At 50.8% G+C, this 24,672-nt stretch overlaps 1 protein-coding gene across 1 annotated transcript in view; it reads left to right on the top strand.

Annotated features, from left to right (window-relative positions):
- GOSR2 (golgi SNAP receptor complex member 2) overlaps positions 1-24,162 on the top strand; it is a 28,569-nt gene extending 4,407 nt beyond the window's left edge. Inside the window, exons 2-6 of the mRNA XM_038763281.1 lie at positions 4,234-4,298; positions 7,843-7,951; positions 16,167-16,299; positions 20,760-20,903; positions 23,796-24,162. Of these exons, the coding sequence (XP_038619209.1) occupies positions 4,234-4,298; positions 7,843-7,951; positions 16,167-16,299; positions 20,760-20,903; positions 23,796-23,957 (613 nt within the window). The 3' untranslated portion in view covers positions 23,958-24,162. The remainder of the gene's footprint in view (positions 1-4,233; positions 4,299-7,842; positions 7,952-16,166; positions 16,300-20,759; positions 20,904-23,795) is intronic.
- Positions 24,163-24,672: the final 510 nt, after the last annotated feature.

Here is a 24,672-nt window from a genome sequence, read left to right as displayed (position 1 = left end):
TGGTGACACTGTGAATAGGTAGGTTGAATGAGAGAGATAAGTGGACATGAGCTTAAGGTCAGATTTCCTCCAAGGTTAAGCCCTCTTTTCTTGGCTTGTTCTCCCTTCTGCCTCGCTTATGCGTTTGGATCTGTGTCCTTTCGGCATTTGACTGTGAGCCCGTTGTTGGGTAGGGACCGTCTCTATATGTTCCCGACTTGTACTTCCCAAGCGCTTAGTACAGTGCTCTGCACACAGTAAGCGCTCAATAAATACGATTGAATGAATTTGATATTCACCCACCCCAACCTCACAGCACTTTTGTACCTATTCTAAATTTTTTATATAAATGCCTCGCTCCCCCTCTAGACTGTAAAGCTCATTGTGGGCAGGGGTCGTGACTACCAACTCTGTTGTATTGTACACTCCCAAGCACTTAATACAGTGCTCTGCAAAGAGTAAGTTCTCAATAAATACCACTGATGATGGTAATGATGAAGAGGATAATGCCACAGTTGTGGGCTTGTAAGACAGAGAGGGTGGTGGTGTTGTCTACAGTGATGGGAGTGTCAAGGGTAGGACAGGGTTTGGGTGGGAAGAGAAGGAGTCATGTTAAGTTTGAAGTGGCAGCGGGCCATTCAAATAGAGATGTCCTGAAGGCAGGAGGAGATGGGAGATTGCAGAGAAGGAGAGAGATCAGGACTGGAGATGTAGATTTGGGAATCATTTGCATGGAGATGGTAGTGGAAGTTGTGGGAGCCACCAAGTTCTCCAAGAGAGTGGGTATAAATTGAAACTAGAAGGGGACCCAGAACTGAGCCTTGATGGACTCACAGAGTTTGAGGGTGGGTGGCAGAGGAAAAGTCCACAAAAGAGACTGAGAAGCATCGGCCAGAGAGATAGGAGAACCAGGAGAGGACACTGTCAGTGAAGCCAAGGTTGGGCAATATTGGGAAGGCAGCTGAGAGGTGGAGGAGGATTAGGATGGAGTAGAGGATTTGACAGGAAAGAGATCATTGGTCGAGAGGATACTACAACAGAGTGGGAATACACCATCCCTGCCCTCGAGGAACCTAGTATCTAGTCAGGGAGACAGACATTAAAATAAGTAAAGGCTATGTTCATAAGTGCTATGTGGGTGACATTTGAGAAAGCAGTTTCCTTGGAGTGAAGGGGTCAGAAACCAGATTGAAGGAGGTCAAGGAGAGAATTGGAAGAGCAGAAGTGGAGGTGGCAGGGGTAGATAAGTTGCTCAAGGAGTCTGTAGAGGAATGGTAGGAGGGAGGTGAGTGATAACTACAGGGAGCCATGGGATCATAGAGGGGTTTTTTTATTTGGATAAGGGAGACATGGGCATGTCTTTCTTTTTTGCTGAATTGTACTTTCCAAAGCATTTAGTACAATGCTCTGCCCACAGTAAGCGCTCAATACTGTTGAATGAATGAGCATATTTGGAAGCAGTGGGGAAGGAGCCATTAGAGAGTGAATTCATTCACTCATTCATTCAATCAATCGTATTTATTGAGTGCTTACTGTGTGCAGAGCACTGTATTAAGTGCTTGGGAAGTACAAGCCAGCAACATATAGAGACAGTCCCTACCCAACAACGGGCTCACAGTCTAGAAGTGGGAGACAGACAACAAAACAAAACATGTAGACAGGTGTCAAAACCATCAGAACAAATAGAATTATAGCTATATGCACATCATTAAGATAATAGAGTGGTAAATATGTACAAGTAAAATAAATAGAGTAATAAGTATGTACAAATATTTGCAAGTGCTGTGGAGGGGGGAAGGAAGTAGTGCCGGGGGGGCGATGGGGAGGAGGAGAGGGAAAGGGGGGCTCAGTCTGGGAAGGTCTCCTGGAGGAGGTGAGCTTTCAGTAGGGCTTTGAAGGGAGGAAGAACGCTAGTTTGGCGGTTGTGTGGAGAGCGGGCATTCCGGGCCAGGAGAAAGACGTGGGCCAGGGGTTGATGGCGGGACAGGCGAGAACGAGGCACGGTGAGGAGGTTAGCAGCAGAGGAGCGGAAGGTGCAGGCTGGGCTGGAGAAGGAAAGAAGGGAGGTGAGATAGGAGGGGGCGACGTGATGGAGAGCTTTGAAGCCATGAGTGAGGAGTTTTTGCTTAATGCGTAGGTTGACAGGCAACCACTGGAGATTTTTGAGTAGGGGAGTGACATGCTCAGAGTGTTTCAGTACAAAGATAATTTGGGCAGCAGAGTCAAGTATAGACTGAACCGGGGAGAGACAAGAGGATGGGAAATCAGAGAGGAAGCTGATGCCGTAATCCAGTCGGGATAGGATGAAATATTGAACCAGCAAGGTAGTGGTTTGTATGGAGAGGAAAGGGCGGATCTTGGCGATGTTGTGGATGTGAGACCGGCAGGTTTTGGTGACGGATAGGATGTGAGGGGTAAACGAGAGAGCGGAATTGAGGGTGACACCAAGGTTGCGGGCTTGTGAGATGGGAAAGATGATAATGCCATCTACAGTGATGGGAAAGTCAGGGAGGGGACAGGGTTTGGGAGGGAAGATAAGGAGCTCAGTCTTGGACATATTGAGTTTTAGGTGGCGGGCAGACATCCAGATGGGGATGTCTTGAAGGCAGGAGGAGCTATGAGCCTGGAGGGAGGGAGAGAGAGCAGGGGTGGAGATGTAGATTTGGGTATCATCAGTGTAGAGATGATAGTTGAAGCTGTGGGAGCAAATGAGTTCACCGAGGGAGTGAGTGTAGTTACAGGACAGAAGGGAACCAAGAACTAACCCTTGAGGAACCCGTACAGTAAGGGGATGGGGGAGGGAGGAGGAGCCCACGAAGGAGACTGAGAATGAACGGCCGGAGAGATAAGAGGAGAACCAGGAGAGGACGGAGTCTGTGAAGCCAAGGTTGGATAGCATATTGAGGGGCGGGGGGGTCTACAGTGTCGAAGGCAGCCGAGAGGTCAAGGAGGATTAGGATAGAGTAGGAGCTATTGGATTTGGCAAGAAAGAGGTCATTGGTGACCTTTGAATGGTTGAAGGTGGTGGTCAGGGAGGGGGCAAGTATTCCCATGATGTGTGAAAGGATGGGGGCTGAGGAGCAGGTAGAGAGGGTGCATTTTGAGAGGCGGCAGGAGATCCGGCTGTCTTGAACTGCTACCAGTGCTCATCATAAATACCACAGTGATAGAGACAAACCAGCAAACAGTCCAGTGCCTGCACCACCCCAGGCAATGGCTCCCATAGTCCAAACCAGCTCATCAGTCACCATGTTCCATTTGCCCTACGCTCCTGCAGTGTCTGTCTTTCGTTCCAGCAGTGGCAGGCAAGGACGAAGCCTCCACCCCTTTGCTTTCCCTCTGCCCCCCTGGATTGGGGCCCTGAGAGCAGGGAGACTTGGCTGTGGGAGAGGCCCCTGAAGCAGCTGCTCCTGGCCCTGGGGTCCCCACTGGCTTTTGATTCCAGGATATCTTGTTGTGTGTGGGACTCCTGAGGGTCACTGCTGTTGCTGCTCCTTTTGTTTGTTTGGTTTTTGGTCATCTTTTGCTTCTTCCCTGGTGTCTGTAGGAAAGTGGAAGACATGCCCTCCACCCCTTCCCCTTTTGTCCCACCCCCACCCCCATGGTAACTGTTGCAAAATTTCTCTGAGCATCTTGCCTATGGTGGATGGTTTGCGGCGTGGTTCAGGCCAGCCAGGTTGGCCTCCAGCTCTGCAGGACCCCAAACCAGATGTCCTTCTGGGCCTGCAGCAGATTTTGTGGCGGGTGAGGTGAGGCAGAGAGGCAAGACCATCGGGTGACTATCCAGGCCGGCCCAGGCCAGAGCCACCTTCCATCAGTAGCGGGAAACAGGTCCCTCCGCCTGCTGGGAAGCAGCCTGACAAGGGCTGGAAGTGGGAGCAGGAGCTGGGGTGAGGGGAGCAAATCTGGTGTAGTTGGCTGTTGTCAAGAAGGCGTTGATGATGGTGGGGAGCAGGGGGACAGGTGTTCTGGTTTGGATCTTCAAAAGAACACAGAGAGCTGGTCTGAGAGAGGCGTGGGTAAATGGAGCAAGTCTAGGGATGCAGTCAGCCGTGGTCAAGAAGGCGGAGATGACGGCAGGGGTGGAGGGCCTGGCCTGGGTCCCAAGCACAGTGCAGTTGGCCGGTTTGAGCCAGGCTGTACTGCACGTTGTGCCGAGCATGGTGGTGGGGCCGTGCCCAGGGGTCGCCTCTGTCCACCCAGTTGCGGCTCTGTCCCCTCACGTTCCCATTCCCTCTGCTCTTCCTTTGCCAGGCAGGTGCACGATGTCCAGTCTCACATGGGCCGCCTGGAGACATCTGACAAGCAGTCCTTGCACCGTGAGTATCCCTTCTGGCCAAGTCTGGGGCTCCCGGATCACTGGGGTGTGGGCAGGGTGGGGTGGACGGAAGGGCACCTAGCAAAGGTGCCCAAAAATGGCGAGGTCCCATCTAGCCATCAGTGAGATGTGCCAAATGCCCACTGTGGGTAGAGCCCTGGACTGAGGGCTCAGGAGAGTACCTCAGCGGTGGAAGACACCATCCCTGCCCTCAGATCTTCCTGTTCATCAGGGAAAGACAAACGGAAAGTACTACCGGAAGTAGCCAGGGGACCTGTGTTCTCGTCCCTCTGCCGCTCACCTGCTCTATGGCTTTGGGCAAGTCACTCACCCGTCTAAGCATCGACTTGCCCAACTGTAAAATGGGACTGATCTCCCTGGATATCACCCAGATGTTGAGGGGAAACTGAGACAATTCATGTGAAAATACCCTGGGAAAATCAAAGTGCTCCATTCATTCATTCAATCGTATTTATTGAGCACTTACTGTGTGCAGAGCACTGTACTAAGTGCTTGGGAAGTATGAGTCGGCAACATATAGAGATGGTCCCTGCCCAACAACGGACTCACAGTCTAGAAGGGGGAGATAGACAACAAAACAGAACTTGTAGACAGGTGTCAAAATCGTCAGAACAAATAGAATTAAAGCTCTATGCACATCATTAACAAAATAAATAGAATAGTGAATATGTACAAGTAAAATAAGTAGAGTAATAAATCTGTACAAACATAAATATACAGGTACTGTGGGGAGGGGAAGGAGGTAGGGTGGGGGGGATGGGGAGGAGGAGAGGAAAAGGGGGGCTCAGTCTGAGAAGGCCTCCTGGAGGAGGTGAGCTCTCAGTAGGGCTCTGAAGGGAGGAAGAGAGCTAGCTTGGCGGATGTGTGGAGAGAGGGCATTCCAGGCCAGGGGACGGACATGGGCCGAGGGTCGACGGCGGGACAGGCAACAATTTCAAGGTAATAATTGTGGCCTTTATAAAGCACCTTTTGGGTGTCAAGCCCTGTGCTGAGCGCCAGGTGGATACAGGGTCATTAGATAGGTTGCAGTCCCTGTCCTACACAGGACCCCCAGGCCTAGGGAGGGGGAACAGGGATAATTATTGTGGTATTAATAAAGCACTTTACTATGTGCCAAGCACTGCACCAAGTGCCGAGTGGATACAGGATGAGCAGGTTGGACACAGTCCCTGTCCCACATAGGGTTCACAGCCTAAGGTGGAGGGAGAAGGGGAATTGAATCCCTGTTTCACCGATGAGATGGGATTGTCCCTCTAGCCCGGAGGAGGACATGGGCCCAGAGAGGTGAAGTGTTGTGCTCAAGGTCACACCCGGGCCAGGAACTAAGCTGGCACAAGAACCCAGGTCTCTGGGTTCCCAGGCTTGAGCTCTCTCTGCTAGGTCACACTGCCCTCCCTGTTATTTTGTTCGCATGGCACTCAAACCAACTCAGCCACCATTGAGTTGATGCCCCTTCCCTTTCTCAGAACTCTGAAGTGGCCCTTGGGATGACTGACCTCCTAACAGAAGCGGGAGTCCTGGGTTCTCATCCCAGCTCTTCCCTCAGGCCCACCCCTGAGCCTCCTTGGGCCCCTGCTTCCTTATTGGAAAAATGGTGGTGCTGCCTTTCCCTGCCTCCCAGGGTGACCACATAGAACTAGTGGAAAGGCTTTTGAGAATTGAGGGCCCTCTCTAAATTCATGGTTATCTTAATCCTGGAAGCTTCTTTCTTTGTGAATCTGCTCCTCCCATAGAGTCTGTGAGTGCATTGTTGGGTAGGGACCATCTCTATATGTTGCCAACTTGTACTTCCCAAGCACTTAGTACAGTGCTCTGCACACAGTAAGTGCTCAATAAATACGACTGACTGAATGAATGAGTGAATGAATGAATGAGGGAGGATGAATAATGGGAGCGAGTCAGGGTGACGCAGAAGGGAGTGGGAGAAGAGGAAAGGAGGGCTTAGTCAGGGAAGGCCTCTTTGAGGAGATGTACCTTCAATAAGGGTTTGAATGGTGGGAGAATGGTTTGAATGGTGTCTGTTGGATATGAGGAGGGAGGATGTTCCAGACCAGAGGCAGGATAGATGAGATCGAGGTACAGTAAGTATGTTGGCGTTAGAGGAGTGAGGTGTGCAGGCTGGGTTGTAGTAGGATAGTATTGAGGTGAGGTAGGAGGGGGCAAGGTGCTTGAGTGCTTTAAAACCAATGGTGAGGAGTTTTGGTTTGATGTATAATTATGAATGTATAAATAAATTACAGATATATTGATAAATTACAGATAGATCTTAGGCCCCTCTTTTAGTTGGGAAGGCTTTTTTTAGTGACATTTGTTAAGCACTTACTATGTGCTAGGCACTGTTCTAAACCCTGGGGCAAATACAAGCAAATAGGGTTGGGCACAGTCCCAAGTGGGGCTCACAATCTCAATCCCCATATTACAGATGAGGTAACTGAGGCACAGAGAAATGAAGTGATTTTCCCAAGGTCACACAGCAGACAAGTGGCAGAGCAGGGATTAGAACCATGACGTTCTGATTCCCAGGCTCGTTCTCTATCTCGGAATCTAAGATAGATCTAAGATAAGACACCTTAGAATCTAAGGCACAGAAAAGTGACAGGACTTACCCAAGGCCACACAGCAGGCAAGGGGCAGAGTCAGAATTAGAACCCATCTAAAAACTAGGCTGAGGCATTAAAAGTAACATCCAGTTACATGAGGTGCCTGCCTGGGCAGTTGCAGAAACTAGATTATTCTGAGGCATGGAAGGGGAGCACTTAGTACAGTGCTCTGCACCTCAAAGGCATTTGTAAATGTGATTACTTCTGCCAGGGATGAAGCCTCCAGACTTCCCTGGCCCCAGATGCCAGCTGTGAAAGCTTCTCTGTTCTCATGGCTAACATCTCCTCAGTGGGCCTGCAGGGAACCCTGTTTAATTGGAACCATGCCAATCAATTCTAACGCAACTTCATTTCCCTTCCTTTCCCCTTCTGCTGCTGAGGGGGGTCAGGTTTGGGGCCAAGGTCAAAGAGTGCATTTCGTCCCTCCCCATTTCATGGGGCCTCAGACTGGAATCAGTGCAATAGGTGATGGTATTTATTGAGAGTTTACTGCGTGAAGGGCACCGTACTAAGCGCATGGGAGAGTATTTAACAAGAGTTGGTAGAAACATTACCTGGCCACAAGAAGTGGTCAGAAATAGGTTGGGGTATCAGGGCCCAAAATGGGAACCTGGGGGTGGGGGGGGGATGTATAGAGAGGCGTAGATTTGTAGAGAGCTTTAGCAGCCATAGGCAAATTTAAAGAGACAGCAGAGTGAGACAGACCGCTACAGACACAAGCTGATCCCCCTCCCTGGCGTGTGAAACTGTAGTCCATCTGCGAGTCACTTTGAGAGTTCCAGACACTTCCGGACATATCCTGGACTGCTGGTCCCTCTGCCGCCTCCCAGCACTCTTGCCCAGAACTCAAAGTTGCTTGAATTTTTCCACCCCAACCCCCTCCGTCTCTTCCTTAAGTTCACTTTCCTCTTCCCTCCTGGCCAGTGGTGGAGAACGAGCTTCAAGGCAGGATAGACCAGATATTCAACAGCCTAGAGCGCCTGGAGGTTCTGTCCAACAAGGAGCCTCCCAACAAGCGGCAGAATGCCAAGCTGTGAGTACTGGGGAGACCCTACAAGTCTGGGAGGCTCAGCTGGGGATGTCCCAGGGTTTGGGCCCACGTTCCTGTCTCCCAGAAGGCCCTAGTGCTCTAGGGAGTCGGTTGGCATAGGGAAGTCTCCCGCGTTCAAAGAGATCACTCCTCTCCTCTACTCTTGGTACCCAGAAGCTTTACTCCCTGTCATCTCCCCTTGCCTTGGGAGAGGGCCTTTGAGGGTCCTTTCTCCCTTGGGTCAGGTGGGAGTCGGCTCCAGCTGGAGCCTGCACTGTTCACTGCCCGTCCAGCAACCAGCCCTGTGCCCCTGGGAGTGGCAGGACCAAACCAGCCCTCTGTTCTTGGTGGGAGGTGCCAATCAGAGTTGACCCCGGCGGCTGCGGCTCGGGGTTGGGGGGCCCGCTGTACTGCTCCTTCAGCAGTGCTCCTCATTGCTGGGCGTCAGTTGCTCTGAGGGCAGGACCAGTTGGCCAAACAGAACATCGTCTGGGTCCTGCCCGGGCAAGAGGGTGCCAGACTCTTCTCTGAGGGCTCACGGTATACCACAACCCGTGGCGCCCCCAACCCTCCCTCACATCCAGCTCTCCAGGGGCCAAGCGGCCCGCCATCTTCCCCTCCGTACCTCTGGGGCACTGGGTTCCCTGCCCACACAGTCAGTCAATCAGTCATATTGATTGAGTGCTTAGAAGCAGTGTGGCTCAGTGGAAGGAACATGGGCTTGGGAGTCAGAGGTCATGAGTTCTAATCCCGGCTCCACCACTTGTCAGCTGTGACACTTTGGGCAAGTCACTTAACTTCTCTGTGGCTCAGTTACCTCATCTGTAAAATGGGGATTAAGACTGTGAGCCCCACGTGGGACAACCTGATCACCGTGTATCCCCCCCAGCGCTTAGAACAGTGCTTCGCATACAGTAATAACTTAACAAATGCCATCATCATTGTTGTTATTATTATTAGTATTAGAAGGTACAGAACACTGTACTAAACATTTGGGAGAGTACAGTGTTACAGGCCTGGTCCCTGCCCACAACAGGCTTACAGTCTAGAGGGGAAGTTAGACATTAATATAAATAAATTATGGATATGAACATAAATGCTGTGGGACTGAGGGCAGGGTGAAAGGGAGCAAATCTGGGTAAAAGAAGGGCGTGGAAGAAAAGGAAATGAGGGCTTGCTCAAGGAAAGCCTCTTGGAGGAGATGTACTGTCAATAAGGCTTTGAAGGTGGGGAGAGTAAATGTCCGTCAGATATGAAGTGGGAGGGAATTCCAGGCCAGAGGCCGGACCTGGTTTGAGAGGTGAGCAGCAAGATAGGTGAGCTGGAGATACAGTCAGTAGATTCAATCAATTCATTCAGTCGTATTTATTGAGCGCTTACTGTGTGCAGAGCACTGTACTAAGCGCTTGGGAAGTACAAGTTTGCAACATATAGAGATGGTCCCTACCCAACAGCGGGCTCAGTCTAGAAGGGGGGCTCACAGTCTAGAAGGGGTTAGCACTAGAGGAGCAAAGTGTGCGGGCCGGGTTGTAGTAGGAGAGCAGTTAGGTGGGGTAGGAGGGTGATTGAGTGCTCTAAGGCCGATGGTAAAGAGTTTCTGTTTGACGTGGATGTGGATGGACAGCCACTGGAGTTTCTTGAGGAATGGGGAAACATGGCCTGATTATTTTTGTAGAAAAATGATCCAGGCAGTAGAGTGAAGTATGGACTGGAATGGGGAGAGACAAGAAGCAGGAGGTCAGCATTGAGGCTGATAAAATAATCAAGGCAAGTTAGGATAAATGTTGGGATTGATGTGGTAGCCATTTGGATGGAGAGAAAAGGGTGTATTTTAGCAATATTGTGAAGGTTGAACTGACAGATTTAGTGACAGATTGAATGTGTGGGTTGACTGAAAAAGAGGAGTCAAGGATAATACCAAGGTTACAGGCTTGTGAGACAGGAAGGATGGTGGGAAAGTCAAAGGGAGGACAGGATTTGAGTGGGAAGATAAGGAGTTCTTCTTTGGACATGTGAAGTTTGAGGTGATGGCAGGACATCCCAAATAAGGGTATCTTGAAGTCAGGAGGAAACACGAGCCTGCAGAGAGGGCAGATCAGGGCTGGAGATGATTTAGAAATCATCTCCGTAGAGGTGGTAGTTGAAGCTATGGGAGCGAATAAGTTCCCCAAAGGAGTGGGTGTAGATGGAGAATAGAAGGGGACCCAGAATTAAACTTTATGGGACACCCACAGTTAGGGGGTGGGAGGCAGAGGAGGAGCCTCCAAAGGAGACGGAGAATGAGCAACCAGAGAAATAGGAGGAGAAGCAGGAGAGAACAGTCAGTGAAGGCGAGATTGGATAATGTTTCCGGGAGAAGGGAGTATCTGACAATGGTGATGGCAGCTGAAAGGTCAAGGATTAGGATGAAGTAGAGGCTGTTGGATTTGGCAAGAATGAGATCATTGGTGACCTTTGAGAGGGCGGTTTCTATGGAGTGAAGGGGACAGAAACCAGATTGGAGTCTATCGAGGGAATTGGAAGAGAGGAGGAGGAGGCAACGGATGTAGACAGTTTGCTCAAGGATTTTGAAGAGGAATGGTAGGAGGGAGATGGGGCGGTAACAGGAGGGTCAAGGGAGGGATTTTTTAGGATACTGGAGACATAGGTATGTTTGAATCAGTGGGGAGAAGCCATTGGAGAGTGAACAGTTGAAGATGGAGGTTTGGGAGCGGCAGCAGGTCTTGAATACAATATGGCTCGCGTTTGTGTCTGTGCTGCCTTCCCTGCACCCCTGGGGACTCTGGGGACCTGGAACTTGGGGTCTGATGAACCACAGTTTTATGTCACCCTGTAGTCTCAGGGCCCGGGCTTTGTCAAATGCTTTGTTTGTCTGCCTTTCTGGACTGAATCATCCTGATTTTCTCAGCCTACCGTCCTCTGGAGCCTGTTCCATCATCTTTCTGCTCTCCCTGCCCTCTAGACCCAGGGCCTGATGAAGCATCTCTGCGGACCCTTGGGATGCTGCATTGTGTGCCCCTCCCCCCTCCATGTGGTGACCTGACCCTGTTGCACGGTTTACAATGTTTGTTGTAGGGTTCCGTGCTAGAATGTTTGAATGATTAGGAAAATATGTGCTTGTGGTCTGAGTGTTCATTCCCCCCCCCGGCCCATACAAACACTGACCGCTGTCCATCCCCCCCCCCCCCCCCCCGCCACCGACTCCTAGTCCAGAATGCTGAAAATGCATTCCCCAACGTTTAGAGGTCCATGTTGTCTGTAAGAGACCCCATAACTAATCCCAGAGAAAATACCCAAATATCATTGATTGATCTTTCACTAGGCTCTCTGCTCCTGCCCACACAGATATACTGTCTGTTTTGTTACAGGTGGTAAAAATCAATCAATAGTATTGATCGAGTGCCTGCTCAGCAGTGGAAATGTCCTGGTGGAGACACTTTTGTCACTGACACTTTTGTCTCCTGCTTCTCCTCCTAACTCTCTGGCCGCTCATTTTCAGTCTCTTTCATGGGCTCCCTGTCTCCCTCCCATCCTCCCACCCCAATCTGTGGGCATCCCTTAAGGTTCAGTTCTAGGTTCCCTTCTACTCTCTGTCTATACCCACTCCCTTGGAGAACTCATTTATAATAATAACAATAATAATAATAATGGCATTTGTTAAGCGCTTACTATGTGCAAAGCACTGTTCTAAGTGCTGGGGAGGTTACAAGGTGATCAGGTTGTCCCATGGGGGGCTCACAGTCTTAACCCCATTTTACAGATGAGGGAACTGAGGCACAGAGAAGTTAAGTGACTTGCCCAAAGTCACACAGCTGAGAATTGGCAGAGCTGGGATTTGAACCAATGACCTCTGACTCCAAAGCCCGTGCTCTTTTCCACTGAGCCACGCTGCTTCTCATTTGCTCCCACAGCTTCAACTACCACCACTATGCAGATGATTTCTAACTCTAAATTTCCAACCCTGATCTCTCTCCCTCTCTTAAGTCTCACATTTCCTCCTGCCTTTAAGACATCTCAACTTGGATGTCCTTCTGTCACCTCAAGCTTAACATATCCAAAACAGAACTTCTTAATCTTACCACCCAGACTGTGTCCTAAAGTTTGCCCTTTCCTCTCCAGCCAAATGGCTATCACATTAATCCAAGCAATTTTCCTTTTGCACTCTGATTGCTATTATCAGCCTCTTTGCTGACCACCTGGCCCCAAATTCTCCCCACTTCAGTCCAACCTTCACTCTTCTGCTTGGATCATTTTTCTACAAAAGTACTCAGGCCATGTTTCCCCACCCCTTAAGAACCTTTGCATCAAACAGAAACTCCTTACCATTGGCTTTAGAGCACTTAATCATCCTACCCCCTCCTACCTCACCTCACTACTCTCCTACTACAACACAGCTCACACACTTCACTCCTCTAATGCTAACTCTGTCCTCTCCTGGTTCTCCTCTTGTCTCCTTGGCTGTTCATTCTCAGTCTCCTTCATGGGCTCCTCCTCCCCCTCCCATCCCCTAACTGTAGGGGTTCCTCAAGGGTCAGTTCTTGGTCCCCTTCTGTTCTCCATTTATACTCACTCCCTTGGTGAACTCATTCTCTCTCGCACCTTCAAGTATCATCCCTACGCAGATGACACTCAAATCTGCATCTCCTCCCCGTTCTCTCTCCCTCCCTCCAGGCTTGTATCTCCTCTTGCCTTCAGGACATCTCTACCTGGATGTCCACCTGCCACCTAAAACTCAACATGTCCAAGACTGAGCTCCTTATTTTCCCTCCCAAACCCTGTCCTCTCCCTGACTTTCCTGTCACTGTCACATCCTTCCTGTCACATCCTTCCTGTCTCACAAGCCCGCAACCTTGACTCTACTCTCTCATTCACTCCACATATCCAATCCGTCACCAAAATCTGCCAGTCTCACCTTCACAACATCACCAAGATCCGCCCTTTCCTCTCCATCCAAACTGCTACCTTGTTGGTACAATCTGTCACCCTATTCTGACTGGATTACTGCATCAGCCTCCTTTCTGATATCCCATCCTCCTTTCTCTCCCCGCTTCAGTCTATACTTCAGTCTGCTGCCCAGATTATCTTTCTACAGAAATGCTCTGGGCATGTCACCCCTGCTCCTCAAAAATCTCCAGTGGTTGCTTATCAACCTTCTCATGAAGTAAAAACTCCTCACTATTGACTTCAAAGCTCTGTCACCTTGCCCCATCCTACCTCACCTCCCTTCTCTCCTTCTACAGCCCAGCCCGCACACTCCGCTCCTCTGCCGCTAGCCTCCTCACTGTGCCTCGTTTCCACGTATCCTGCCATCGACCCCTGGCCCACATCCTGCCTCTGGGAGGATATGCCCTCCCTCCTCATGTCCACCAAACTATCTCTCTTCCCCCCTTCAAAGCCCTACTGAGAGCTCACCTCCTCCAGGAGGCCTTCCCAGATTGAGCTCCCCCTTTCCTCTGCTCCCCTCCCCATCACCCTTACTCCCTCCCTCTGCTCTACCCCCTTCCCTGACCCACAGCACTTGTGTATATTTGTACAAATTTATTATTCTATTTATTTTATTAATGTGTATATACCTATAATTTTATTTTTGATGCTATTGATGCCTGTCTACTTGTTTTGTTCTGTCTTCCCCCTTCTAGACTTTGAGCCCATTGTTGGCTAGGGATTGTCTCTGTTGCCAAATTGTACTTTCCAAGTGCTTAGTACAGTGCTCTACACACAGTAAGCGCTCAATAAATATGATTAAATGAATGTCGAATGTATAACTTTCTCACTGTTCCTTGATTTCATCTATCTCGCCACTGATCTCTCACCCACATCCTGCCTCTGGCCTGGAATCCCCTCCCTCTTCCTATCTGACAGATAATTACTCTTCCCCTTCCCTGCCCCCAACCCTTCAAAGCCTTACTGAAGACACATCTCCTCCAAGAGGCCTTCTCTGACTAAACCCTCCTTTCTTTTTCTCCCACTACCTTCAGCATCACCCTGATTTGCTCCCTTTAGTCACCCCCGCACTCAGCCCCACAGCACTAACGTACATATCCATAATTTATTTATTTAAAATAATGTCTATCTCCCCAGCTAGACTGTAAACTCGTGGGCAAGGAACGTGTCTACCAACTGTGTTGTACTGTCCTCTCCTAAGCGCTTAGTACTGTTCTCAGCACAAAAGCCCTCTAAAATACTGTTGATTGCTGTGTACAAAGCACTGTAGAGTAAAGTAGGCATGGTCCCTGCCCTCAAAGAGCTTACAGTCTAGTGGTGAAATAGGAAGTTGATCCATTTGGAGAGGAATGTGATGGCCTGTGGCCTGAGATTCTTGGAGGAAAAACTCCCATTTGCCACAGTGCGTGTGTATGCTCCTCTGCTCTAATGGGTGCCGAGTTTTCTCTGGCTCTCTTTCTGACCCTCTAAAAAACCACTGGGCCCCCAATCAATCAGTATTTATTGAGCACCTGCTGTGTGCAGATGACTGGGCTGAGCATTAGGGAGAGTCCAGTAGGAGTCAGAAACATGATCTCAATCAATCAGTATTTGTTGAGCACCTGCTGTGCTAAGCCCTGGGCTGAGAACTGGGGCGAGCCTGATAACAGTAAGGGTTATGATCTCAGTTATCAATCAGTAGTACTTATTGAGCACCATCCTGTGTGTGCTACGTGATGGGGAGGATCCAACAGAAGTAAGAGATGTGATCCCTGCCCTCAAATAGCTGATAGTCTCTGCAACTGTAGTGTGAAGGAGACCCAGGGCTGCCATGGCATTCTGTCATGGTTAATTTCCCAGATTTATTTCTCTTCTCCCCTGGCTGAATCTCCCCAGTGACCACTCCAGCACATCCAAGCCAGCCACACACTACCTCCTGGGGCACTTGTGGATGTATCGGCTTAACCCCCGCCTAGCCACTTGCCGTCTTCTGCCTATCTGCAAATGACTGTAGTGTTTGTCTCCCTTGCTAGATTGTAATAATAATAACAATAATAATACTAATAATTGTAGTATCTGATAAGTGCTTACTATGTGCCAAAGCAGTACTCTGAGAACTGAGATGGATTTGAGATAATTGGTCAGGTATAGTCAGTGTCCTACATGGGGCTCAGAGTCTGAGAAGGACAGAAAACTGGTATTGAATCCCCATTTTATAGATTGAGGAAACAGAGGCCCACCGAAGTGAAGTAACTTGCCCACAGCCACATAGCAGGCATGGGGCAGAGCCAGGATGAGAACTTGGGTCCTCTTACTCCCAGGCCTGGGCTCTTTCCACTAGTCCATGCTTCTTCTCTGTAAACTCCTTGAGGACTGGAATCATGTCTTGTCTATTATCTCTATCATTCTCTCCCAAGCGTTTAATGCAGTGCTCAGTAAATTCTATTGGTTGAGTCCCCACAGTGGTCCCCACCATGTTCTGGACTCCATCCAAAAAGTCATTTCCATCTTTGAATTTGGGCTATTGAGCTCATCAGGACATACTGAACTCAGGTTCAGTATTTAGTTGCGACACTGAAGCGCAAGCTTCCCAACTCCTCCCAGCCACCTCTCCCAAGCTCCCAGGAATTCTGGCTAAGGCTTCTCTCCCCTGCAGTCTTCTGGCCCTTTCCAAGCTGGGGATGTAATGAACACAAGGAAGTGAGAGCTCATGGTTCCTGACGCACCTCCAGGCCTACCAGAGAAGCCCAGCTGGCATCTTCCTTTTCCAGCCTTTGGCCCTCTTATCTCCAGATTCCTTGGACCAAGGCCTGACCTCAAAGGGCAGAAATTTGGATTGCATAGAGTGTGCCCCTACCTGGCCCACACACTGCCTCCAGTTGCCCCGAGAGTCACTGCCCCCTCCACTGGCTCTGGGCTTGTCTCTGGATTGACACTGGGGGGGAGGGGGAGGAGGTGTCTTTATGGCCCCCTGTCCTGTGCTCAAGGGGTGGAGGGGCAAGTGGGTGCCTCCGCAGCCTCTGACAGGCAGTGTGTGGCATGGGTGGTGGGTCCTCTGGAATGGGGAGGTCCAGCCAGTCTGCAGTCTGTGTCATGCTTTTCTTTCTTGTTTTCTTTCTCTCTCTCTCTCTCTTTCCCCATCTCCTCTCTTGCCTCCTCTTTCCCTTTCACCTCTTTTGTCTCTCTCCCTTCCTCTACTTCCCTCCTTTATCCCCTCCTGTTTCTCCTCTCTCTCCTCCTCTCTCCTTTCCTCTTCCCCTCTCCCCCCTCCTCCCGGTCTGTCCGTTCTACGCAGCCGTGTAGACCAGCTGAAGTACGACGTCCAACATCTGCAGACGGCACTGCGGAACTTCCAACACCGGCGTTTCGCCCGGGAGCAGCTGGAGAGGCAGCGGGAGGAGCTCCTGGCCCAGACCTTCACAACTAACGTGAGTCAGGTGGGAGTGGGGTGGGTGGGCAAGCAGATTCCCCCTTTGGCTTTCCGTAGGTTTGGCAGTCTGGCCGGTCAGAAGTGACGGCATGCAAGGTTATAGCTGTGGGTGCTGATCTCAAGCACAGCCTCGAGGCAGACCTGGGCCACAGCTTCAGGTGGTCCCACCGCCGGAGTCCGGAGGCACCAGAATCCCTCAATCGTCTGGTCAGTGTGATTTACCAAGCCCTTGCCATGTGCAGAACAATGTGCCATGCTCTTAGAAGAGGAGCACTTGGCAAACTTCCCTTCCAGTGAAGAGCAACTGTTATGTAGAAATATGTCTAGATATATGTGCGAGCGCATGTACACACCCGCTAGTCGAGAGGCTGGTGACCAAGCAGGTCTTGTCCACCCTCAGAGAGCCGATTCTGGTTCTGGCCTGGTTTGTCTGGCCTCAGTCTGGCAGGCGGGGGTCTTCTCCTGCCCCTCTGCGACTTCCTTTGACAGACAGCTGTGTCCTGACAGATTCCCATTAGAATTGACCAGAAGTGGGAAGCAGTGCCACCTAGTAGAAAGATCCCAAACTTGGGAATCAAAGGGATCTGGGTTGTCTGCTGTGTGACCTTGGGTAAATTACTTCTCTGGGTCTCAGTTTCCTCAACTCTGAAATGGGAATTGGGTCCTCCTCCCTCTTACTTAGCCCATGATCCCTGTGTGAGTCAAAGACTGATTATCTTACACTACCCCGTGTGTAGTATAGTGCTTAACAAATTCTGTAAAAAAAAACCCCAAAAAAACAATTGGCTGGGCCCCTCACGGCTAAAAGAGATTGGGCCATCACAGGCCAGAGCAGTTTGGAAGAAGCTTACAGCATCTCCATCAGTTGGGATTTCTCTGTAGAGCAGATTGTCAATAATAATAGTCGTGGACTGATCAGTTTGCTCTGTGCTGGGGGAGAAACAAGGTAATCAGGTCAGACACAGTCCCTGTTCCACGTGGGATGCGCTGCCTGAGAGAGAGAGAGCAGTGACGCCATCCCCATTTTACAGACGAAAACTGAATCCCCAAGAAGTCAGTGGATTGCCCACGGTCAGACCACAGCCTGTTCGCGGATCAGGGTTGGAAGATGATGGCCACAGGGAGAGACAGAGGAAGAGGAGGAGGACGAGAGGGGAAGGGAGAGGAGGAGGAGGATAAAGAAGCGGGAGAGACCCAAAGCCTGAGTTACTGGACAGGAGAGACGCAGCAAGAGACCTAGTAGGAAGCTCCCAGGCTGGGAGGATTGGGATGTGACCTTGGGCAAGTCGCTTAACCTCTCTGGACCTCTGTTTCCTGGTCTGCAAATTGAGAGATGAGCTCCCTGATCTCCCCAATGCGTAGGTGGCGAGCAACCTGTGGGACAGAGAGTGGGTCTGATACGACGGCATCTACTCTCAGCACAGTGATTGATAAACTCAACACCTTCAAAAAGTATAAGGAGTAGGCCAACCCACTGACAGCATGTATCGAGCATTTTCTGTGTGCAGAGAACTGTATTGAGTGCTCGGGAGAGGTTGATAGAATGAACAGGCGGGATCCCTGTCCTATTGGGCAAAGAAGGCACTGAGATAAATGACACATAGGAGGAAGAAATGGAAAAGTGCTTTGGGCGGCTGAGGGGCAATCCCCGTGTTCAGGTGGCATGGAAAAGCTGGAGGATGAGGAGATGAAAGCCTAATCAGGGCAGGCCCCTCCCAGAGGAGAGGGTATTTCCATGGGGCAGAGAGGACATTTTCTGTCCCCCGCTGAGAACGATGGGTGAACCTCAGGCCAGCTGGGAAGGGTCAGAGTGGAGGTTCCTTGTGGAACTCAACCGTGGTGCCGGTGATGGGTGGGCCCAGCTGGCATCATTGCCCTCTTAGGTCCCTGCCCATTGGGAGGCCCAGGGCACCCCAAGTGAGCAGGTGTGCCACACATGGCAATGGGGAGGCCCAGGGCTGATAATAATAATAATAATAATGGTATTTGTTAAGCGCTTATTATGTGCAAAGCACTGTTCTAAGCGTTGATCTGTGGAAGACTTTGGTCCCCGGGGGAATCCAGGCTTTTAAAATGGAGGTCACAAGGTCCCTTCAAACCCACTGCTACTTCTCTACCCCCCACCTCACCCTGCTCTTTGCCTTTTTTTCCCCATGGTAATTGTTAAGCACTTATTATGTGCCATACACTGTACTAAGCACTGGGGTAGATACAGGCTAATCAAGTTGGACAAAGTCCTTGCCCCTCATAGGGCTCATAGTCTTAATCCCCATTTTACAGATGAGGTAACTGAGGCACAGAGGAGTGAAGTGACTTACCGAAGGCCATACAGTAGCGTGCTTCTGATTCCCAGGCCCAGACTATATCCATTAGGCCACCCTGCTTCTCCACGGTGCCTTTCCAAACAATCATCAATCTATACAGTGTGCAGGGCACTGTACTAAGCACTTGCAAGAAACGCAGTAGAGTTAGTAGGCACAGTCCCTGCCCCCAACGGAGTTTATAATATAGCATGGGGAGCAGACACTGGATGAAATTACAGAGAGGAAGAAGGAATAGATTATAAAGAAGTGTATGTAAATGATAGCCTGGGGGACAGAAGGTGTGAGTCACCCAGGGCTTAGGTGTCCGGGAAGGGTTGAAGGGTTGAAGTGGCACTTTGCAGAATATAAACTGAAGAGTAGGGATCTTAATCAGGGAAGGCCTCTTGGAGAAGGCGTGAGACTCAGGGAGGCTTTGAAGATGGCGTGTGATCTGTCGGATAAGAAGGGGGAGGGCCTGAGCAAGAGGTTGCTGGTGGGAGAAATGGGAATGAGGCACAAGGAATAGGGTTTTGTTAGAGGAGTGAAGGATGTGGGCTGGGTGATAATGGGAAAGGAGTGAAGCCAGTTAGGAGGGGGAGAGTTGACTGAGTGTCTTAAAGCAAATGGTGAGGATTTTCTGTTTGAGGCAGAGGTGGGTGGGCAACCGCAGGAGGTTCTTGAGCTGTGGAAAGATAATAATGATGGTATTTGTTAAGCGCTTACTATGTGCAAAGCACTGTTCTAAGCGCTGGGGGGATACAAGGTGATCAGGTTGCCCCATGTAGGGCTCACAGTCTTCATCCCCATTTTTTACAGATGAGGGAACTGAGGCACAGAGAAGTGAAGTGACTTGCCCAAAGTCACACAGCTGACAATTGGCAGAGCCAGGATTTGAACCCATGACCTCTGACTCCAAAGCCCGTACTCTTTCCACTGAGCCATGCTGCTTCTCTGCTGGAACAGTTTTTCATAGCAAAGTGATCCAGGCAGCAGAGTGAAGTATGGACTGGAGGCAAGAGAGACTGGAGATCAGTGAAAAGAGCTGATAGAGTAGTTGAGTTGGGTTACAATAATAATGATAATAATCATAATAAAAGTGATATTTCTTAAGCACTTATTATTATTAGTAATAATTACTGTGTGGCAGGCACTGTTCTAAGTACTGGGATGGATACAAGCAAATCAGGTTGGACACAGTCCTTGTCCCACATGGGGTTCACAGTCTCAATCCCCATTTTTTTCAGATGAGGTAACTGAGGCACAGAGAAGTGAAAGTGACTTGCCCAAGGTCACATAGCAGGCAAGTGTTAGAGCTAGGATTAGAACCCATGATCCTCTGACTCCCAAGCCACTATCCACTAGGCCATGTTGCTTCTCTACTTACTATGTGTCAAGCACTGTTCGAAGCTCTGGAGAATATACAAGATAATAGAAGTGCTTGGAGAAGCAGTGTGGCTCAGTGGAAAGAGCATGGGCTTTGGAGTCAGAGGTCATGGGTTCAAATCCTGGCTCCGTCAATTATCAGCTGTGTGACTTTGGGCACTTAACTTCTCTGGGCCTCAGTTCCCTCATCTGTAAAATGGGGATTAAAACTGTGAGCCCCCTATGGGACAACCTGATCACTTTGTAACCTCCCCAGCGCTTAGAACAGTGCTTTGCACACAGTAAGCGCTTAATAAATGCCATTATTATTATTATTATCAGGGTGGTGGCAGTTTGGATGGAGTGCAGAGGGTGGGTTCTGGAGACATTGTGAAGGTAGGACTGGCAGGATCTGATGATAGGCTGAATATGGGGGTTGTAAGAGAGAGGACTCAAGGATAATGCCAGTGTCGGGGCCTTGTGTGACACGAATGGTGGTGGCGTCTCCTGGACACAGCCTACTCCCAGTTGTCCTCTATCCCTTGGCCTTCCCAAAGGGGTGGGTGTCCCTGCTGGGACCCTCGAGCTTCAACCAAAATGGAGGAGGGTGGAGAACAGGCAGAGGGTGCTCGCTGAGCTTGAGAGGTGCCTGTGGTGTCTGAGAGGTGTGGGGGCTCTGGGGTCCGAGATGACCAGGCTCTCAGTCTGAGGTGTCGAAGCTCGCAGTCTGAAGTGTCGGAGTTCACTGTCCGAGGCGTCGGGGATCAGGTGTCAGTGCTCTTTCCATCCACAGGATTGTGCCACCACCGCCATCCCCATGGATGAGACACTGCAGCTGAACTCATCCCTGCAGAAAGTCCATCATGGCATGGACGATCTCATTGGTGGCGGCCACAGCATCCTGGAGAGACTGAGGGCGCAGAGGCTGACGCTGAAGGTGAGGCTGCCTTTCCCAGGAGGCCCTGAGCCTGCACTGCTGGCGGGAATGTAGAAGGTGGGGCTGAGCTGGGAACACACCCACCCCTCTGCCCTTGACTTGGGAGGAGACTAGTTCAGTCAATCATTCGTATTTTTTGAGTGCTTACTGTGTGCAGAACACTGTGCTAAGTCCATGGGAGAGGACAGTACAGCAGAATTGGTAGACACTTTCCCTGCTCATAATGAGGGTTTTCTGGCAGCAGGAGCCGCCACCACTCCCTGCTTTCCTGCTCTCTGCAGGACGGCCGGTGTTGTCTGAGGGCCATGGGGGTGACCAGAGATCCCATGGCTTGGAACTCTCCTCCCTGGTCCACTGTTCCTCTGCTCTCCCTGATTTCAAAGCCCTACAGAAACCCCACCTCGTCCAGGAGGCCTTCCCCGATCAAATTATTCCCCTCTTTGGCCCTCTCCCCCCCCTGCTGCCGCTCTCGTCCTTATTTTTCGTGCTGTACTATTTAAGCCCTTCAACCGCCAAACTGGAAGTTGTTTGGGGGTCTTTCTCCCCACCCCACTCACTAGAGTATAAGGTACATGAGGGTGGGGATCATGTCTTCTATTTCAATCAGTCAGTGGGATGTAATGAACACGTACTGAGCACTGTACTAAGAGCTTGAGAGAGGATACTATAATAAAGCTCCACAAGGAGCTTTAGACTGTACTCTCCCTAAGCGCTTAGTTCAGGGCTGTGCACACAGTAGGCGTTCCACAGATTCCTCTGATCAGTTCATTCAAGGATGCGTGGATGAACTATGGGATGTTAGACACTCAATAAGTACACACGATTGATTGCTCTTTACCGTCGTTGATCAGTCCATCCTCAGGTCTGAGGATGTTGTTACTCAGTTTCCTATGTCCCATTCACTTTTCCAAAGTCTTGAACCGCTTGTGGCCTCTGCTTTACGCTGGGTGGAGTGTGAGGTTAGGGGTAGGAGCAGTCCCTGTGTGCAGGAGTGATGTAGGCGAATCGCGATCCTAGATTTGCCTCGTCCACGCCCCTCAGCATTTTGCAGGCTGCAGTTATGCGTGCTCCCCTGCTCTGCCAGCTTCTTTTCCACTCTGATGATCCCCTGATGCTCTGCATCCAGCTACTTTGGCAAGCCCCCTAATGCCCTCTCAGTGGCCCAGTGGGGCCCCGGTGACAGCCGTTCTACTGTCTCACTCTGTGGGCACAGCAGCCTGGAAAGGTCCGGGCCTAGGGCCACAAAGGAAGTCTCTATCCTTGAGTGGGAACAGATGACCCTCTCCTCAGTGAGCCAATCAGTCAATCGGCGCCATTGATTGGTGCCTACTAGGGGTGAAACACTGCCCTAAGTGCATGGCAGAGTTCATTAGCACCCATGTTCCCTGCCCTCAAGGAGCTTACAAGTCAGTGCGGAGAGCTGGGTGATCTATCACTTGTGGGAGAGGGAGGAAGTATAAGGTGGCATGAGAAGCAGGACCACAGGCTGAAATGGCTGAGTCTATAATTGAGTGGACAAAGTAATAATTGTGGTATTTCTGCCAAGCACTGGACAAAACTTTGGGGTAGATACAAGATAATCAGGCTAGACACAACCCCTGACCCACACAGGGCTTACAGTCTAAGTAGGATTAGGCCAGGGACTGTGTCTGATTTGATTCTCCTTATTGACCCCTGCACTGAACTTGGTGATTGGCACCAAGTAAGTAAATCCCATCACACTCAGCGAAACAGGACTCTGCCTGTGTCCCTGATGGCTGGAGAGAGGAATGAAATGGCAAGTGTAGGAGTGAGGGAGGTGGGTAGATGGATGGGTGGGTGGGTAGATGGATGGGTGGGTGGGTAGAAGCAGCTGCCCTGGTTGAGTGCCAGTCTTCCGCCACCGGGAGGCGCTCTTGACCCATCAGGAGGCCGAGTCAGCATTCCAGAATGGGCGCCCCACCACCAACCGGACAGTGACCTTCCTAGGATCTCCGCCCACCACAGGCCCCAAGGTCCTTATTCAGGGCTTTCATTGTGTGATTGGCAAGTGATGGGTCCCAGGGTCCCAAGTGCCAGGAGATCACAGACAAGTCTGTGAGAACAAAAAGTGTAGAGCTGCCAAGGAGGAATTCAGCAATACAGTCACCTTGGGAAACGGGCAGGGATGGGGTTGGAGGCATGGCCTTGTGGGGCATCAGTGACCACACCAGTCAGCGCCAGGTCGGCCCAGCCACAGGCCTGGGCAGAGGCCTGCGGAAGGGCCGCATCCTGTCTCTCATTCATTGTCATATTTATTGGGCACTTACTGTGTGCAAAGCATTGTACTAAACACTTGGGAGAGTACAATACAACAGTTAACAGACACATTCCCTGCCCACAATTATCTTACAGTGTAGAGTAGGGGAGACAGACAAATACAGATAAATACATTACAGAGGGGTGAAGAACAAAGGGATCAAGTCAGGGTGACAAAGGGAGTGGGAGAAGAGGAAAGCGGGGACTGAGTCTGGAAAAGTCTCTTGGAGGAGATGTGCCTTCAACAAGGCTTGGGGTGGGGGGTGTACAGTTGTCGGATTTGTGGAGGGAGGGTGTTCCAGGCCAGAGGCAGGATCTGGGCTAGGGGTTTGGCGAGATAGGCAAGACCGTGGCAGAATGAGAAGGTTAGCATTTAGAGAGCCAAGTATGCAGGCTGGGTTGTAGTAGGAGAGTAGCGAACAATAGGAGGAGTGGTGGAGTGCTTTAAAGCCAGTGGTGAGGTAAAGAGGGGGATGACATGTACTGAACATTTTTGTAGAGAAATGATCTGAGTAGCAGAGTGAAGTGTGGACTGGAGTGGGAAGAGACAGGAGTCAGTAAGGTCAGTAAGGAGTCTGATGCAGTAATCCAGGTGGGATCCTCCCTCCCCTGCAGGGCACCCAGAAGAAAATCCTGGATATTGCCAACATGCTGGGGCTGTCCAATACAGTCATGCGGCTAATCGAGAAGCGGGCGTTCCAGGACAAGTACTTCATGGTCGGCGGGATGCTGCTCACCTGCCTCATCATGGTCCTCGTGGTGCACTACCTGACGTGACAGGCATGGCCCTCACAGGCCTCAGTGTGCGTGTGTGTGTGAGTGTGTGTGAGAGCGTGGGGGACACAGAGGATGACAGTCTTCTGGAACTGGGAGAGGCCCCACTGAGACTTTCAGACAAGTGTTTTGTCCATTTCTTGGCACCCCAGACTGGCAAAGGGGAGCAAAGATGCTTTGTGCTTGGGAGAATTGAGGGATGGGAGGAAAGGAGAAAGGGAGGGAGGGAAGGAGGAAGCGAGGGGTGGGGGGACTGGGTGGGGAGCTGAGGGGAAGAAAGGGAGGGAGGGAGGACAAGGCAGTGGTGGTGCCCTCTGCTAGCCATTCCCTGAGCATGGGAGGCCAGCACTGGGCCCTGGATGAAGGAGTTGGGCATTCCAGCCCAGCTGGACCCTGGTACTGGGGTGGCTAGGGGTGAGGGGTGCCGCCAGGCTGTGGAAGGATGGCCCTCTCACCACATGGGGGAGGGTTTGCTGGGATCCTTGGCACTGCCCCCTGCCCCTGGGAGCTGGGCAGCAGCCAGCCAAGGGCTGTTTCTCCTCTTTCCCCTGGTGTATGCAGAGTGGGGTGATGGTGGTCAGGGCCCAGGGTCCAGGGAAGGGGTGCCCTTCATTGCCACTCAGCAGGAACCAAACTGCCTCATCTCCAGCCAGGCTGGGTTTCCCCAAAACTCCCTTCAGCCCATCAGGGATCACCCCCATTTTTTGGCCAGTGTGAA

The sequence above is a fragment of the Tachyglossus aculeatus genome, chromosome 21 (assembly GCF_015852505.1).
Source record: "Tachyglossus aculeatus isolate mTacAcu1 chromosome 21, mTacAcu1.pri, whole genome shotgun sequence".
In the NCBI taxonomy this organism is placed as follows: domain Eukaryota; kingdom Metazoa; phylum Chordata; class Mammalia; order Monotremata; family Tachyglossidae; genus Tachyglossus; species Tachyglossus aculeatus.
Note: the sequence above shows the minus strand (reverse complement) of the source record. Positions and strands in the feature narration are given on the sequence as shown.